The sequence below is a fragment of the Gossypium hirsutum genome, chromosome A07 (genome assembly GCF_007990345.1).
Source record: "Gossypium hirsutum isolate 1008001.06 chromosome A07, Gossypium_hirsutum_v2.1, whole genome shotgun sequence".
Lineage (NCBI taxonomy): Eukaryota > Viridiplantae > Streptophyta > Magnoliopsida > Malvales > Malvaceae > Gossypium > Gossypium hirsutum.
The window spans coordinates 2954724-2972333 of NC_053430.1; the positions used below are offsets into that span (position 1 = coordinate 2954724).

A 17610-nucleotide genomic window follows, 5' to 3' on the forward strand; every position below is an offset into this window, starting at 1 on the left:
TTGGCTGTCCTTTTCACTAAATAAAAATATAATAAGCTAGACTTAAAAGTTGATGTCCTATGCCATGGAATTGGATCCTTGGGTTTAATTATGGAGCATTCTTGATGGTGTGATATTGATAGACAACATGACATGATATTGGGATAGACAAATACTATGGGAGTTATTTGAGCTATGAGGGAAGCATTGTCGAAGTAGTCAAATTCAATAATATTCAGGCGCATAACTCAATAACTTTTGCAGAGTGTAGAGAAATGATCTATTAAAGATGTCCCTAGAGAAGAAAATGCTGAAGTTGATCTCATTGCCAAGTTGGCCTTTGATAGAGAGAAATATTTACAGTTATATCTTAGATTTTTCTTTTGACTATTTCTAGCTTCTTGTAAAGTGTTTTATTTTATTCATAAAAAAAATTGATGTCCTAATCTTGTCACATAGATTTAAGATTTACGAATTTTCTTTTTTTAAGTGCTCAAAAATTGAATTCATCAAAAGTTTTTGGATCTTTATCTCATCGATGGAGAATGATTTTACAAAAAAAAAAAGAAGAAAAAACAATTGCAATAGGACTTTTATTAGGAATATTATTATTATTGATACAATACTTAAAATTACTCATAACTCCTTTTCAATCCATAAATAAAAGGATAATGGGTTCCAACGCACTTAAACCCACGTCTTCTTGTATTGACAATAATATTCATACCAATCGAATTAAGACTCAATCGACTATTAAAAATATTAATTTAAAAGCAAAAACTCAAACTAATTAAAAACAGGGATCGACTTACCTTATTTTAAAATTGATTAGCTTGTTAATTTAGTAATATAATTAATTTTCATGTATGTATTTTTTTTTTGGAAGAAAACTCAAATTAGTGATGGTTAAATTTAGTAATTTATATGTCAACGTAGCCAAAAAAAAAGTAAAAAGCATTAAATGGATTAACAAATTTTAGGGTTCCATTTACACAACTATTAAAGCTCAAGTACAGATTTAACTCCCAAAATAATTTCATAAGAATCACTAATGACTAAACAATTTCCTCACAAACTGTTTTTGTGGCATGCCGCAGCAGGACCACGACTCATTATTGCTTTCCTTTCAGCCAAATATTATGAGTGAGAGACATCTGGCCCAATAATAAACGCGTCAACCGCATGAGAAAGAGTTCCACAGTCGCACGAAAATGCCTATAACAGCACCCAACTCAATCCAACTTCGTCTTATTGTTGTTCATACCACAATAAAAAAGAAAACCGATCTCCTCCTAAACAAACACTTTTTGAAGGTAAAAGTCTTTTTTGGTGCAAAGTGGGGAATTTTATATGTCATATTAGTGTCAAATCATATATTACCATGTATATTACTCTATCCTATATATGCTCCAAAGTCTATCTTGGGCTTCAATGCAAGAAATCTTCTCTTTTTATAATTTATTTCTTCAAAAGTTTCTTCTAAGCATTACTTTCTATTCTATCAAAAATCCCATAATTTAACAGTTTCTCTTTACCAAATTAACACTCTCCATTCTATAAAGCTCAGATCTGCCAACAGTGATTGAATTATCCAGAAATAAAATGTATTACTTCAGGTGGCTCCTAGGTTTTCTTCACCTACTTGTATGGGGCTCAATCATCCTGGTCCATGCTATTCCACCACCAGATCCGGTACAATGCAACCGAACAATCTGTACCCTCTCCAATTCCTATGGTGCATGGGGAGATCGAAAGGACTGCAGTGTCAAAAGCGTTGTATACCCAACGACTGAAGAAGAGCTTCGCTCTGCCGTCGCTCACGCCAATAAAAACAAACTCAAAGTGAAAGTAGTCAGCCAGTTTTCACACACGATCCCCAAACTAGCTTGCCCTTCATCACTGGGTCATCATGATTCGTTGTTGATAAGCACGGCGAAATATGATTCCAGTATCGAGATTGATTCGGTCAATTTGGCGGTGACGGCCGATGCCGGAGTGGCGCTACGGGATGTGATTGATAAGGTTGAAGAGGCGGGGTTGAGCCTGGCTGCGGCGCCGTATTGGGAGGGTGTGAGCGTGGCGGGGATGATAAGCACCGGGGCACATGGAAGTTCGTGGTGGGCAAAGGAGGAGCTGTTCATGATCATGTTATTGGGCTCAGCATGATTGTTCCAGGTAATGAATCAGAAGGGTATGCAAAAGTAAAACAAATTGGAGCACAAGATCAACTCCTTAATGCTGCAAAAGTTTCTTTAGGAATTTTGGGTGTCATCTCCAAGGTAACTATTTCTCTTTCCTTGTTTGAATTGCTGTGAATTCCATCTTAATAGGGTGATTTTCGAAAAGTTTTAATATGGCGAATATTTTTTTTTAGAATTAGAATGATATTAAAAATTAAGTTTTTTAGGTATTAATAAAATTGTTGTATCATCCAAATTTAAAGATATGAAAATTAATTTATAGACTATTTCCACCACATTAGTGATGGTCCATTTTCAATTATTTAATAATATTCAACAATTTTTTCTATGCACACGTAATTTTGATAGTTTTTTTACTCTAAACTTAAATCTAGAATTTCGAATCCTAAACTAAAAATTTAGAACTCCAAACTCTTGCACCTTAAACTTGAATCCTGAATCTCGAACTCGTAATCTATATCATTGAACCCTTGAACATTGAACCAAAACATGTAACCTCGAACTTTCGAACCCTTAACCTAAACCTTGATCCTTGAATCCAAAGCACAAACCCAAACCCGAATCCTGAACCTTAAATCTCAAACCCAAATCCTAAATCTCGGGGTTTAGGGTTTAAAATTTAAGATTCGAGTTCAAGATTTAGGGTTTAGGAGAAAAAATAATTACCAAAATCATGTGTCAATGGCATGGAAAAAAATGCACAAAAAGTACTAATTTCTTTTAAATTGGTTGCACAAAAAAATGAACTTATGAAAAACAAAATAATTAGAATTTGTAAAAGAATAAAACATGTTTGTTTATAATTTAAAAAATTAATTATTTTAAGTAATTTAATTAAAGTTAAATTAAGTTGGAGAAGATATTAGATATAGATGAGTGTATAATAATACTTTATTATCTTTAAAATTTAATGACGTGTTACTATTTTATTGGTATATAAAAACTATATTTTTTAGGATGATCCTAATATAATTTATTCTCATATTTTTTTTAAAAAATAAAATATATGTAAAAGTACCATAGAAATCATTATACTAAGAGTTAGATCATATTTTTAAAAATTTCATCTATTTTTATCGTTAAAAACCCATCATTGTACATTAACATTAAAAACACGTGACCTATTAGCCTTATCAATTTTTAATAATACAAATAAATAAAATTTCTAACATAAAAAAATTAATTTATTCTTTAATATACAAATTAATTTCTTATCTTTTAAATAAAAAATAAAATATAATTTAACTTATAATAACCTCGTCGTAATATTTTAGCTCAAGAGTTAACTTAAATTTCTTTTCATTTAATTTAATGGTTAACAGTTAATTAAGATTATGCAAAAATTTTCATATGAAACATAAATCGCGTCAACGCAAAAAAGAAAATTGAAAATTTTAATTAAAATTATTTTAACTTATAAATAAATATGAAAAACTAAATCTATAATTTTATCAAAATACACTCATTAATAGCAAATTTTGACATTAAAAAAATGAGAAACTTTGACAGGAAAAGTACGAAGAACCTAACAATGGCGTAAGTCTTAAATAATTACAGTTGTCTGTATTATGTTATGCTCCTAATTGTTTTTATTAACATTTTATTATTCTTAGAAAAAGAAGAATAGCCATTAGAAAACTTTGCACTAAAGGAAACATAGGGTGTCTATCTCAATCAAAAAACTGAAATTTTATATTAAAAAAAGATTCCCAACTTTGGATATGATGTTCACGTTCACCTATTATTTTATATGAATTTAATCTATAAATTACATTAGGAATCAGTATAAACATTTTTATAATCACATATTTAAATTTAAGTTAAAATTTTAAAAATTAATTTTTAAAATTTAAAATTCTTAGTCCAGTCATTAAAATTGTAAGTATTTTTTTTTATCAAAATCGGTCAAATTAGAAATTTGATGATTAACATAAAATAAACATGTTAAATTGATAAAATTTGACAAAAAACTTCAAACGATGATAATGATTAAACTAGGAATTTTAAAATGAAAAAAATAAGAAGACGAAGATCAAATCTCAAATTCTATACAATTACAGGGACTTTTAACCTCAAATTTATTTATTTGAGTAGATAAATTATCTATTTATAATTTCAAAAGTAATTTTTTTTAATTGTTGAGGGAAGAGAATGAAATTGTTAGGGGATCAAATTTAAATTTTCATATCTACAATATAACACTCTTCTCACTAAATTAAGAGGTTGTTGGCAAAAATAAACTCATGCTACAACTTGAGGTTTTTTTGCTTATTTATTTGCAATAAAATTATGTTGTCTGAAATTGAACAACATATATATACATGTGAAGTTGTCTCTGAAGAGAGGATTCAAGAGAAGCATTACATATAATTTCACAAATGATTCTTCAATTGAAAACAATTTCATGGAACATGGAAAGAAATATGAGTTCGGAGACATCACATGGTATCCATCAAAACATACGGCAGTGTATAGATATGACAGTAGAGTTCCCATGGAAACCCCTAGCGATGGAATTAACGACTTTTTTGGCTTTCAATCCAATGAAATCCTCATCTCTAAATCGGTCAGAGCATCAGGTAAAATTTTTTTAGGGTTAATTGCACATTCTTAATCTATATTTCAAATTAATTGATTTCATGATCAAGTAAATCTCTATTTTTGGGTCAATTTTTATAGTTGCAAATTTTAATGTATAATTATCTAACTTCAAAATGTTTAAACTGTAGTTTCTTAAAAACATAAGTGTCATTTTAGTTAATTTTTTTTTGCCAATTGATATGTTAGTTTGAATTAAATGTTAACTTGAATTTGACATATAATATTTAAAATATGTAAATCAAATTTTAAGTATATCTTTACATATGGTATGAATTATTTAGGTTGAGTGAAAAGCGTTCTAAATTTTAATGGGATTATTATTCTAATCAGGTTTAATTCAAGCAGTCTTTTATATAAATATACATCATATTTGAGTTGACATTTAAAGTTTAATAGAATGACTTGATTAATACATTACGGATACTTAAGACTCAATTAGGTTACTTATAGTTTAGAAACCAAATTAAAATCTAAATCATAGTTTAAGGACGCTTACTGCAATTGACCTGTGGGTATAAACTCTGGTTATTGTCATTTTAAAAAATATGTATATCATTGCATCGTTTTGGTCTTTGAATATGAGAAAATTTTGCAGAAAAACTATTCGAGAGTACCAAAAGTGTGAATGGAGAATGCACGCTGGCGGATACTACATTATGGTACAAGAAGCAAATTGGCAATGGATTGAAGAACAATGGGCAGATTTTCACAGGTTATCCAGTAGTGGGTCGCCAAGGGAAAAGGCAGACATCAGGTTCATGCTTATATTCACCTAAAACAAGAATCGATGCCTCCTGTGCTTGGGATCCAAGAATCAAAGGACTATTCTTTTATGAATAAACTGCAATATTTACTGCTACAAAGTTTGGAGACTTCATCAAAGATGTTAAAAAATTGAGGGACCTTAAACCAGAAAACTTTTGTGGGATCGATCACTATAATGGGTTCTTGATTCGATACATAAAGGCTTCAAAGGCATATCTAGGCCAATCCGAGGACTCCATAGTTGTTGATTTCAACTATTATCGAGCTGATGAAGCTTCCACCCCGAGGTTGAACCAAGATGTAATGGAAGAAGTGGAGCAAATGGCGTTTTTCAAGTATGGGGCTCGCCCACATTGGGCTAAAAACAGGAACTTGGCGTTTTTGAAAGTTCAAAGTAAGTACCTAAACTTTAATAAGTTTATTGCAGTGAAGAAGCAATTAGACCCAGAAAATATGTTGTCGAGTGAATGGTCGGATGAGATATTATTTGGGAAAGAAGGTGTTGGAAGTGATGGATGTGCTTTAGAAGGGCTTTGCATATGTTCAGAAGATAGACATTGCAGTCCAAGTAAAGGGTATTTTTGCAAACCAGGGCTCGTTTACAGTGAAGCTAGAGTTTGCAGACATTCACCATCATCCTCCAATCTTTGATTTTTTAGCGGATTGGTCTTCAGGTTTTCTCCTTTTTCTTAAAAAAATAAATAAATAAAAAAATTCAAAGAAACAACTTAGTATTTGCAAAGCGAGACAATAATAATTAGCATTGTTTTTAAAGAAGAAAAAGAACAATGTTGGTTTAGATATTTGATTCTAATGGTGCAATTTGCAAATTCCCATACAAAAATTGATTAGTGAAAATACATTTTTTTTCCTTTTGAGTTTCGAGAGCATAAAAAGTTAAACAGCATAAATGTTATTTAAAATAAAATTTTAAATATTTTACTAATAACTTTCAAATCCTATAACTATTTAATTTAAAAAAATCATAATTTTAAATTTAATCTTCAACATTTATATTTTTTATCAATTTAATCCTTATTCTTATTTTAACTAAATTTGACCCTCAATCGAATTGAATTTGACCTTCAACCCTTATTCATCTATCTGGGCCTTATCCTTCTTTAGGTCATCCAAGGCCTCCTTGATATCCTCTTTCCTTTGGAGGGCTTCCACTAACTCAACAACCTAGGCACGAACTCTATCACGCTCAGCCACAAGTTGGTCGCAACAGAGAATCAATGTCTCCTGTTCCTTCTTCAGGGTGTCATTAGAAGTTTCTAAGAAGCCCACCTGAGTTTGCAAGCGATTGGCCTTATCTTTTGCTCTGCCTGCTAAAGTATACGCCTCGAGTTTGGCCTTCGGAAGCTCATCCACCACCCACTATCACTGGGTCAACTCATCTTTGACCTTCTTCAATGTATCATTAAACTTCAGTGCTACTTGCTTTTAAGACTTTATAATAATTAAGTATATAGTCTATATTTGTTTGCATATGCCGACCAGTCACAAGGATGGAGTCCTGTGTAGCAAGGACAGAGAACTCAGTTTTAGTAACAAGGTCCAAAAGGGTGGGTGGTGTAGTTGTATTTGAAGGACCTAGAAGTACAAGCACAACCGACGTCAATAAAAAAAAAATGAATGACTTCACAAAATCGTGAAGAAAACATAGACACCACACCTGAAGAAGGAATTTCAGTGAGCAATAGATAGCTTACCTAAGTTGAGCCAACATTGAAAAAAAATCACACCTAGAGGGGGGGCCTATGACGTAGTCCCGAGGGGACCCTCTTAGAGCTGATGTTGGGGAAATGGTACCGGATGAGGCTCTGGACTACCTTCCACTAATCATTGTGGAAGTTTAAACAACACTTGTTGAGGGAGCAGCAGGCTCCCAGATGGTCAACCCTCAAGGCTTTGGTTAGCCCTGTCCCTTAACTACGATTATTTTCTTTTACCTCTTGGATGGCTTCTCAGACTGCTTCCTTAGTCTTTTCCTGGCAGGAGCGACTATCGCAGTAGCAAGGACAACATCCAAGATTTGGAATCTATCTGTCTAGTTGCAGGAAATTAGGTAATTGAAGTAACTGCACATAGGAAAAACATTATCAAAATCAATAAAAATAAGCCACAATATCAGCACTTAGAAAAAATTTGACAAGGTTAAAGGAAAGGTATGACGGAAAATGGGAGGCCCCATCATGACGACCCTCCAACCCTGTTGTGCCACCCCATCCGTTGTTTAACGAACTCTCGAAGCTAATGACCATGTTCACCAGAGGGACATCTAAAGGGACCTCCTCCTCCTCCTCTTCATCATCCCCTGGAGCTTGGAAGATGTTTCCTCACCTGGAGCTTGAGCTTGACTACAAGAAGCAATGGATTGGCTAGTTCTTGCACCAACAACAATGGTTGTGTTGGTCCCCACAACAACAGGAGGTTTCTCACCCTTCGAGGGGATAACGGGTAAGGAACGATGCATGCCATCTGGAACCCTTCATTTTTTATCCAAACATTTCTTGTAATTTACAATGTCTTGCAAAGGTTCCTCCATTAGCCTGTGGAGGATTAAGGCCACTATATCTTCTAAATCAAAAGGCCACGACTGGTCCCATAGCTTAAATTTCCCGCCATTAATGAAACCAATGTGGAAACTACTCTCGAAATAACCATTTGCGCCCTTATTAAACAGGCAGTACTTGAAGATTTTATGAAGGGTGATATCCCGGGGAACTATGAGGAGATACTTCCTATTCATCATCTTAAATTGCTCCTTAGCCCCATCGTAACCCTTTAATGGAGGCTTATAATTACAAAGCTCAATGGGAGGCAAGCTCCACTCGATGGGAAAATCAAACCTCTCACCAAACTTCAGCTCCACACGTACGACAAGAAATTTTAATCATTTTACATAATATCCATATCACTTAGAGGTTAAACAAAATATAAAATCATTAAAACCCAAAACTAACCGTTTTGGGTGCCTTAAAACCCTAAAAAAACTAAAGCTCCAGTTTAGGTTACTTGCATTGTAAAGAGGGCCAAAGCTGGAGAAAAAAAAGAAGCCGGGGCTTTATATGGAAACTTTCAACTTTCAATTACACCAAGTCAATCGAATAGATCTATTAAAATCAGTTTCAACTTTCAATTGACTATAATTTTATTGTAGATTTTAGACATTGATATGTCTGTAGCCCTCGAGTGTTAGCCCCTTGGTCTCCGGAATTACTTTCCGATTAACACAATTCCAACACCGCATATAAACACAAAATTGAGGAATGTTCTTCAAGTTAATATATATTTAAACCCGAATCAAAGAAAAATAAAACTAATAATTTAAGTTATAATTTTGTACGAATGATTTAATTAGAAACTTATTAATAATCCATTCATCATTTACGTAGATTATTTCATAAAAATTAATTAAAAAGTTTTTCTCAGCCCTAGATTGAAGGGCTAACTCTGGCTGTGGGCATCTCTTATGTCACACGACCATGAGGGAGATGAATTATTACTTTAATATAGTCAAGTTAGATATGTATGAAGGTGGAAACTTCGAACGCTCGGATCGAGTTTTATTTTAGATTCTAATTTTATCAGGTTTGGTAATGTGTTTAGATTTTTTTTTTATTCTGGATTCAAATTTTTATAAATTCATATTTAACTCAGTTCGATTTTTTTTTTGAATTTGAACTCTTTTTTATTCGAATTTTTTGGAACTCGATTATGACAGATACAAATAATTTTGAATTTTTTAAATTTATGAATATTTTAATTTTGGATGTAATAATTCACTTTATTTTTATATTTATTAGCACCATTAAAATTCGATTTATAAAAAAACATAAATTATATATAATCAATAGAGATCATGATAGTTGATACTGTATTAGTCAATATGTGCTGAGTTGCCCTTTAGTCAATACCAAATAATATAGGTTCAGTTATGATTAAGATTTCGATGTGTTTCAACTCGTTTCAACCCATACCAACTTGTACCAATGCATATTAATCCGTATCAATAGGTACAAAATTTTAATATTTATATGCAATATATATTCCTCTGCACATGATACTCCAACACTCACTTCAAATCAGAATAACATAGCTTCTCATGCTAAAAAGGAGAATTCACTTGAACTTGGATAATCTTCATCTCAGGACTCTCATAATAAGAGAAATCATGTTATCCATAAAAGTTAGTTTAGTAATCAAAAAGGGAAAGCACAACATACACGATAAAACAGCAAAACGACTTTGGAAGGTATATATGTATATCCTACAGGCTTCATAGGATACCATCCATGTTTATCTCTTTTTCTCAAACCTTAAGAACTGTAAATTACAACTGAATAATTACTAAAAATACAGGTATAGAGTATCCCTATAAGGCTCTTATATTGACTAATTGCCTGTTCTGTTTCCACTCCCAATAACTGGCTCAAGAATGGAGCATAAACCAACTTATTTAAGTGACAAACAAGCACTTTTGAGTACAAATTAAGGGCAGTATTTAGGTTTTACAAACACTTGTTCAGGACAACGCCAGCATACAACATCGAATAATTTCAGTTGACATGTAATGTAAGGCCGGGTGTGCAGGGTCGAGGCATATGCAAATATTTACAGGCCTTACCGTGCACCTAGCTTTTTTCAAGGCCAAAAAATTCAACTTGTGTAGTAAATATGACCGGTTTGAAGTCAGACATTTGATAAAGCTTTTAAGCTTTTTTTTTTTTGGGGGGGGGGGGGTTCCTGGGCATCAAAGAGGGTGCTTCGGTTTTGCCTGCAGAAAATTAGACAAGTCAATTTCTAATTGAAGAATTCAGGTAGAGGAAGTGCAACGGAAGGGAACAGTTTGAAACCAGAATGAAGATGAAAGGGGATTTGAGATGCTACCAGTAAATATAATTGTAACAGTCTCATGAAGCTCGATTTCGTGAATGCTCTTTCCTAACTGCATGCTTCCTCTCACGCTTGTGCCCAACCAATTTTACCAATCCAGATGACGGAGCTTTTTCCCTTCCAAATTTAAGGTCTTCACCACCAATCATGTACTTATTTCCAGCTTCAGGCACAGTAAAATCAGCAGGGTTTCTATTAATGCGGCAGATACCAGTCTCTGAACCACTTTTTGGATGGAAGAGAGTGCCGCTCATAGAATGAGCTTTATGCTTCTGTTTTGTTGCACTCTCCTTTGGATGAAATGTCATGGGGAACATCGGAAAATCTGTAGTTCCAAGCGCCAATTTTGGCAGACTATGAACAGGAATAGATCCACAAGTTGTGTTTAAGCCACTATTTGAAGATGAAGTTTTTTGTGATCTGTGGTTTTTACTCTGCCTTTGCGAGTCTGAGCACTTGTTTTTCTCTTTTTCTCGAGACTTCAGTGAAATTTGACCCACAAAACCAGGTGCTTTCTTGAAACTTTTACCATGCTGGAATGAAGTAGAAGGACTGACTGCTGGAGTGGCTGACATACACTCACAGAAACTCTCAGGTAGGTGGTTTTTACTGTAGCAATCAAATGATAGATGTTTCATTGAATTGGTTCTATATCCCCCTGATGGCATGCTTGAAAACTCCTTAGGACGATGACCAGGAACAAAAGAAGTTTTCTTAACAAATCTTTGGTTTCCATCAACATCAACTGATGCCCCTGACTGTAACCCTGCATCCATAAGACTGAGTAAATGCATGGCTGGTATTGTTTCATTCGAATACAGATCTAACGGCCCTGTCCCATTATGCTTGCAAGAAAATGAGTAATCTGTATGTGTCCTTCTAAGCGTTTCAGAATCAAACTTCCTACAATGCTTCTCATAGTTTGAAGCCAGATTCAAGAAGTTCCAGTCATCATTTCGGCTCATATTTCCCTTAGGTAGACTGCTGGGGCAATGTGAAAGCACATCTAACCTTGCAACCTGATCTGCACACTTTTGAGGGATGCTGTGCACATAGGACATGCTACTCGGTATCATGGATGACCATGGGTGAGCTACTTCTTTATTCTGCTGTGGAGTACTCTGGCATGCGTTACAAACTCCCAATGCCTGCACATTAGCATGAGAGGACCTTTGCCCAGTCATGTTCCTTACCTGCTGGCAATTTTGAGCACTGTTTTGCCTGATGGAATTGGTGGCAGAAAATTGGACTCCATTCAATGGCTTCTCTCCACATAGAGGAAAAGGTCTAAAGCCTGCAGGGGGGTAACTTTGTTCCAACTGGCTCATCTTGTACTGGTTTCGGTCTATAGGAGAGAAATAATCCACTGACTTTTGCTTGCTGGATCCCACATTATCGCCTCTTACAAACTTGCCAATTCTTCCATTTTTAGCTTGAGCTTCCAGTTTATCTGGGGTCTCTTGAAACAGGATCATCTCTTCATTTTCATATACTTTATTAAGATCCACCCGCTGATGAATTTTGGTGTTATTGGTTTCTGGCAGCTGTTTATCAATTTCAGTATCAGGAAGACACCGTTCATACTGATTCTTTGCCATCAGTTCAGCAATTTCCATTATGTCATCTGCAGCTCCTTGCTCAGAAACCATTTCAACACGTTGATCATAGTGCTCCCTAGCAACTGTTGCATGGTCTGGAAACTCCACAGTTCTCCCATTGTTGCTTGTACCACTGAAATCCTGCAACAGAGATAAGATGGAAAGAAAACCTCTTCTCAATTTCACAGAAACAACATGATGGAAAAACAGATGCATTAATTAGCAGAACTTTTCCTCATTACGTTGGAAATGTTTGCCATAAAGTTCACATGATTGCTTATGTTACTCAATGCTACATATATATGCCATCTTCAAAGTTATCAACAAAAATGCTAGTATCTAAGCTTTCATATGTAAGATAATATGAGCTTATATCAGAACCAGAAGGGTCATTAGTGTTTTAAAAAATTCCAAGAGATCTGTATTTTGGAGTAAGGATCAAGGATGGAAGCAAAAGTTGTTTCAAAGCAAAAGAAAAAGATGTATGTACCTCTTTGAAGTTTTATAACTGGTTGAAGAAAAGGGAATGTTTCTGGCTCAAAAAAATATAAATGGTTGATCTGGAAATTCCAGAAACTTTATTCTAAATGCTAATCATAACTTGAATAATTCATGTATGCCAAAACTGAATGTAAAAACAAACTTGGTTACAGAGGAAGAATAAATGTGGGGAAAGATCACACAAATGATTCTGCAAAAATATCTTATGAATTTATTTTCTTTTTCATTATAAATGCCAGTTCACTACTTGGTCAACAGAAGAAAAGTTCATACCATTTGCAGCATTGTGGAACAACTCCCAACTTCATCAGGAGATCTATGCTTCTGCTTCTCATTTAGGAACGGTATTCCGTATGTGATTTGATTACTGTTGAGATCAACATGCATTCCCTTCCAAAGGTAGGCATCAACTTGAGATTTAGTTGGAAAAGTAGACTCTCCAACATGGTTCATGTTTAAATCTTTCCTCCTAGTATCATATTCACTGAGAACACACCCTTGGCAAGATGATAAAGATTGTAGCCCATCCCTTATTGGAGTGCCACATTTTTCATCATATCTTTTAGCAGGAAAGCAATTACTAAGGGAAAATTGCACTCCTTTTTCAGGTGATGCATCCTGGGTTACTTCAAGAGGAACAGCTACATTCCCAATTTGTCTTATTTCTACATCTTCCCTTGAAGTCAGACCTTCTCTGAGAATGCCATTGTTCCAAAGAACTGGAGAAGCTTGCCGATCATGATCTAGATGCATCTTGCTCTTTTTCTTCAACAAATTAGACTTTTTTTCCGCCTTTGCGGCAGATACAGTTAAGGGATTGAACCCACTGCCTGCAGATACATCATTTGATTTGTACAAAGCAATATCAGTGGCATCACTCTTAGTGGCATCTCCAGGCTTTTTCTGTCTTTCCTTCTGCAGATTTTCATGAGACAGACGCAAGGATGGACATTGATCAATACTCTGGGTCTTTTTGTTTTTCTTCTTTCCTAGAATAGGACTTCTATCAACTTTAAAGTTAACCAAATTGCTCTTTGCTGGAGTCTGTAAGCTGCTTCTGTTAATTGTACCTTCTGAATCAGAACTTGTGATTCCATCAACAGTTTCTGCATCTCTGCTGAAGGTCCTAAGGTTTTTATGGTCATTATTTGGAGAGCTCATCAATTCCCCAGACATCCATTCTTCATCCTGTGGCATCTTTCTTTTCCTTCTACGAGCCAAACTACTCGTAACATTTCCATGGAAAGTAACCTGACCTTGGGAAGCAGATACTGAATCTATGTGTACAGACGCATCAGGATTGGTACTAGAAGGAGAATCCTCTGTACTCGTGAGATTAGTTTTTTCATCTTTGTTTTTACCCAACAATTCGGTCAGCAGACGAACCTTACGGTTTTTTCTTCGATGCACGCTGCCAGATGCAGTTCCAGGCAATACCTCATCACTATCAGATGATGCATAATCACAATCATCTAATTCCAAAGAAGAATGTCCATCTGTATGAATCTTGAAAGCATCAGGAACCCTATGAACTGTACTTGCTATCCCATGGGATCCACAACCTTTTACCAACTCCATCTGTTGATCACAGGCAGATTTTCCTGTCTGACTTATTTCAGTGGCATCCTTAACTGCATGCTCCACATTTGATTCAGGAAGCTTGACACCAGCAACTTCATTATCTTCTAAATTGGGATTATGATGTTGCAGAGAAGCCACTGTTGCAGAAATAAGAAACAGTGTTATTGCAGCTACTGTTGTTCCAGTTTCAGTTGCAATGCAGGAAAATGCTTAAGTTTATTTATATGGTCTTCTACTCATGGCAAACATACCTTTTTCATCTAAACAAAGTGCTTGCTTCATAAGGCTAGCAATAACTTCTATCCCAGCATATTTCGGAATCTCCTTATTAATGTTATTTTCTAAGATATCTGTTTGCCCTGGAAAAACAACCAAAACAGTTGAAGTTCTAATTTAGTGGTAACCACATGAAGACTGAGCTAGGATAGATATATACCTATGACCTGTACATCTGTGTTTTCCACTCTCTTGTCACTTTTACCACTAACGAAAGGATGACTGCTATTAACATTCAAACAAGCAATAGCATCACATTTTCTTGTGTCAACATTACTCTTTCCAGCCTGCAGCAAACCTGATGAAGACACCACAGAATCCCCAAGGGATGACACAAGGGGACAAGAGCCAAAGGATTTCAATTTGCTACTATCAGTAGTAACGTTTCTTTCTTCATTTATACTGCCTTCAGCCCCAACGTCCCGCAGACAGTTCTGGCAACACCACCATCTGAACTTTGGAACAAGTAAAGGAGGAAGCTTACAGTTCTGTTCTTTAAATATATTCTGGCCACCATCTAATGCAAATGGCCAACTTTTCTTCCAGTCTTTCCTGCGCATCTCAGATGCATATCCACTGCATTTAAATCAAAGGGAATTTATGAGGAAGACTTCCAACATGACCATTAATGCACCACAAATAGCAACTAGCAAGTTTCAAGGGAGTACTCAAAGAACTATACATCTGCAGAAGCCATTTATAGATATCAAATCTTGAAATAAATTTCCCTCAAATTATAAAGGGAATTTATGAGTTAGACTTCCAACATGACCATTAATGCACTGCATATAGCAACTAGCAAGTCTGAAAGTAGTGCTCAAAGAACTATGTATCAGCAGAAACCATTTATAGATATCAAATCTTGCAATAAGTTTACCTCAATTTATAACTGTAATCCCTTTATTAGGTGCCATTACATAAATCAGATGTTTAGTATACTTTCATATTTGTTGGAGATATGATCTCAACATTCCATTCTATCTCAAACAATATGTTGATAAAGAATAAAATACCTTAGCTAATGCACTAATTTATAAATAGAATATCCAAGATATTTTGATCCATTCCCTAAAATGTGGAGAAAAGTCATCGTGCACACACAAACAAGAAAGCTATGAAGTTAGTGAGGAAGCATGAACAACTGAAGGAAAGAAATAAGTTAATTAATTCTTTCAATAATTCTCATTTTGATAGATGATTTCAAAAGCATTTCTTAGGATATACCCTCACGTATCAATTGATTCCACTAAGGAAAGATACCTCTCTCACATAGGTACACTCGCTGCATATAGCCCACACCCAAACTTCAGCTACCATAAACCCATTTTCAACAACAATGGTAGTATATAGAGAGGTTGAGGAAGTTCAACAAGTAGACAAGAGCACTGAATATTAAGGATCATGGCTTACCGAATAGAAAAATGTTCACACTTCCTAGTATCAATGTCATCATTAGCATTGATAAGATCTATGGATATTGAGTCAATCTTTATGGGTGATTCCATGGACTTGGCGACAAGATTAGAACTGCAACTGTGATGAGTTTCCTTGACCACAGTAGTTGTCTCCATGCTATGAGTAACTAATTGATAACACCAATGTGCAACAATTAGATATGCCATGACCATTGATAACAATACATAGTAACAGTGTAACTATATCCATAAGCTGCCATGAGCATTGATAACAATACATAGTAACAGTGTAACTATATCCATAAGCTACCATGAGCATTGATAAAAATACATAGTAACAGTGTAACTATATCCATAAGCTGCCATGAGCATTGATAACAATACATAGTAACAGTGTAACTATATTCATAAGCTGTCATGAGCATTGATAACAATACATGGTAACAGTGTGACCATATCCATAAGCTATGTAACCAATATGCAAGAAGCTCTAAGATATTAAGTATATCACAAGAACTTAAGCATGCACTTAATGATTACTAGGAATTCAAGATGAAATAACAGCAATATAGTAAGATGGATACAATAGAAAAGATGAGAAGCTGGAAAGCCCCTATATATGGTGATTTATTACATAAAATAATAACTTATATCAGTAGACGACTGAATACTATTCGAAGGGAACAAAATTGGAAACCCTAGTTCCCATGAAACCAAACATAAATATGATTGCAGTTACAGCATTAATGTTTCAATAACATCCTAATAAATTATATAGCAAAACCCATCCATTTAGAATACAAAGTAAATCATAAAATTACACCAACAAGGTAAAAAAACATTTAGGGTTTTATCAGATAATACGAACTAAAGTTTTCGATGAGAATAATAGTCTTGTTATCAAAGCAAAAATAATAAGCTTTAAAACTCACCTCCAAGCCTTCGAGTTTGATGTTACAATAATCCATAAAATGAAAAATTTTATCTAGGGTTTTATAACTATCAAAATTCACAAGGTAGTGAACAGTGAACATCATTTCTACGACCACAAAACCGATAAAAGAATACATAAAATATCCATTAAAAAGGTGAATATATTAACTCATAAAGCAAAACCCAGATGCCAAAACGTCAATAAAAGTCTAAACTTAACGTACTAAACACAGTAAACTAACCCAAGATAACTGAAATAAACAAAAAGCTCCAGCTCAGCTTAAACTCGTATTAATCAAAAGGAAACAAATCAATAACAAAACAAACCCAGAGCTTTAAATTGTAATTAGATCAGAAAAAAAATACCTTTATTTGAGTTAGTACCTCTTAAGACAATCTAAAACCAACCCAGCTTCGATTCTTCACGGCCAGTCGAGAAAATGGTATCAAAAGGAAGAACATTGATCGACCAAGTAGAAGATTGAGTCCTTCTGAAGAGATCTGAAGCTCGTCGTGTATAATTTGAGTGCGAAGTTTGGAGAAACCCTAGCTTAAACAAAGGAGAGGTTTTTCGATTCTTTTAGAGAGAGAGAAAGACGAGTAGACAAGAAAAGAGTTTTTATCTTTTGTCCTTGAAAGGAGGGTCTTTTGTTGTTGTTGTATTAAAAATCATCTGTAAAAAAAATATTTCTATATAATTAAATATTATTTTATTTTATTTATTTAGAAAGTATAAGAGAGAAAACCAATGCTAGGAAAAAGAACCAATGGATTTGGCCCACGTGGAAGTGAGGTTCGGTTCTTATCACAATTCCATTATGGGTGTTGCCCTAGATTGGAATAATGAAAAAAGCGCAC

The 17610-nt window shown here is 34.4% G+C and overlaps 1 protein-coding gene and 1 pseudogene across 5 annotated transcripts; one reads left to right on the forward strand and one right to left on the reverse strand.

Moving 5' to 3' along the window:
- The first annotated feature begins 1173 nt into the window (after nucleotides 1-1173).
- Nucleotides 1174-6345, forward strand: LOC107900518 (L-gulonolactone oxidase 3-like; annotated as a pseudogene).
- A 3370-nt stretch (nucleotides 6346-9715) lies between these two features.
- LOC107900515 (protein EMBRYONIC FLOWER 1) lies at nucleotides 9716-17393 on the reverse strand. 5 transcript variants are annotated; one of them, XM_016826132.2, is made up of 7 exons: nucleotides 17137-17392; nucleotides 15815-15986; nucleotides 14565-14980; nucleotides 14380-14487; nucleotides 12821-14265; nucleotides 10443-12187; nucleotides 9716-10329 (listed from the first exon to the last, which is right to left on the reverse strand). In XM_016826132.2, the coding sequence occupies exons 2-6, from the start codon at nucleotides 15973-15975 to the stop codon at nucleotides 10466-10468; spliced, it is 3852 nt and encodes a 1283-aa protein (XP_016681621.2). In that variant the 5' UTR covers nucleotides 15976-15986; nucleotides 17137-17392; the 3' UTR covers nucleotides 9716-10329; nucleotides 10443-10465. The 5 variants fall into 5 exon arrangements, with proteins under 5 accessions (XP_016681621.2, XP_016681622.2, XP_016681623.2 ...); XM_016826133.2 differs by having other exon boundaries at nucleotides 17119-17392; XM_016826134.2 differs by lacking the exon at nucleotides 15815-15986 and having other exon boundaries at nucleotides 17137-17393.
- Nucleotides 17394-17610: the final 217 nt, after the last annotated feature.

Excerpts from the sequence above, each read along its gene's own strand:
- LOC107900515 (XM_016826132.2), bottom strand. The coding sequence starts at position 15,975 with ATGGAGACAACTACTGTGGTCAAGGAAACTCATCACAGTTGCAGTTCT. Across the intron at positions 14,266-14,379 it reads ACTTTGTTTAGATGAAAAAG|TGGCTTCTCTGCAACATCAT; the intron begins GTATGTTTGCCA and ends TTTCTGCAACAG. Across the intron at positions 12,188-12,820 it reads GTTCCACAATGCTGCAAATG|GATTTCAGTGGTACAAGCAA; the intron begins GTATGAACTTTT and ends TCTCTGTTGCAG.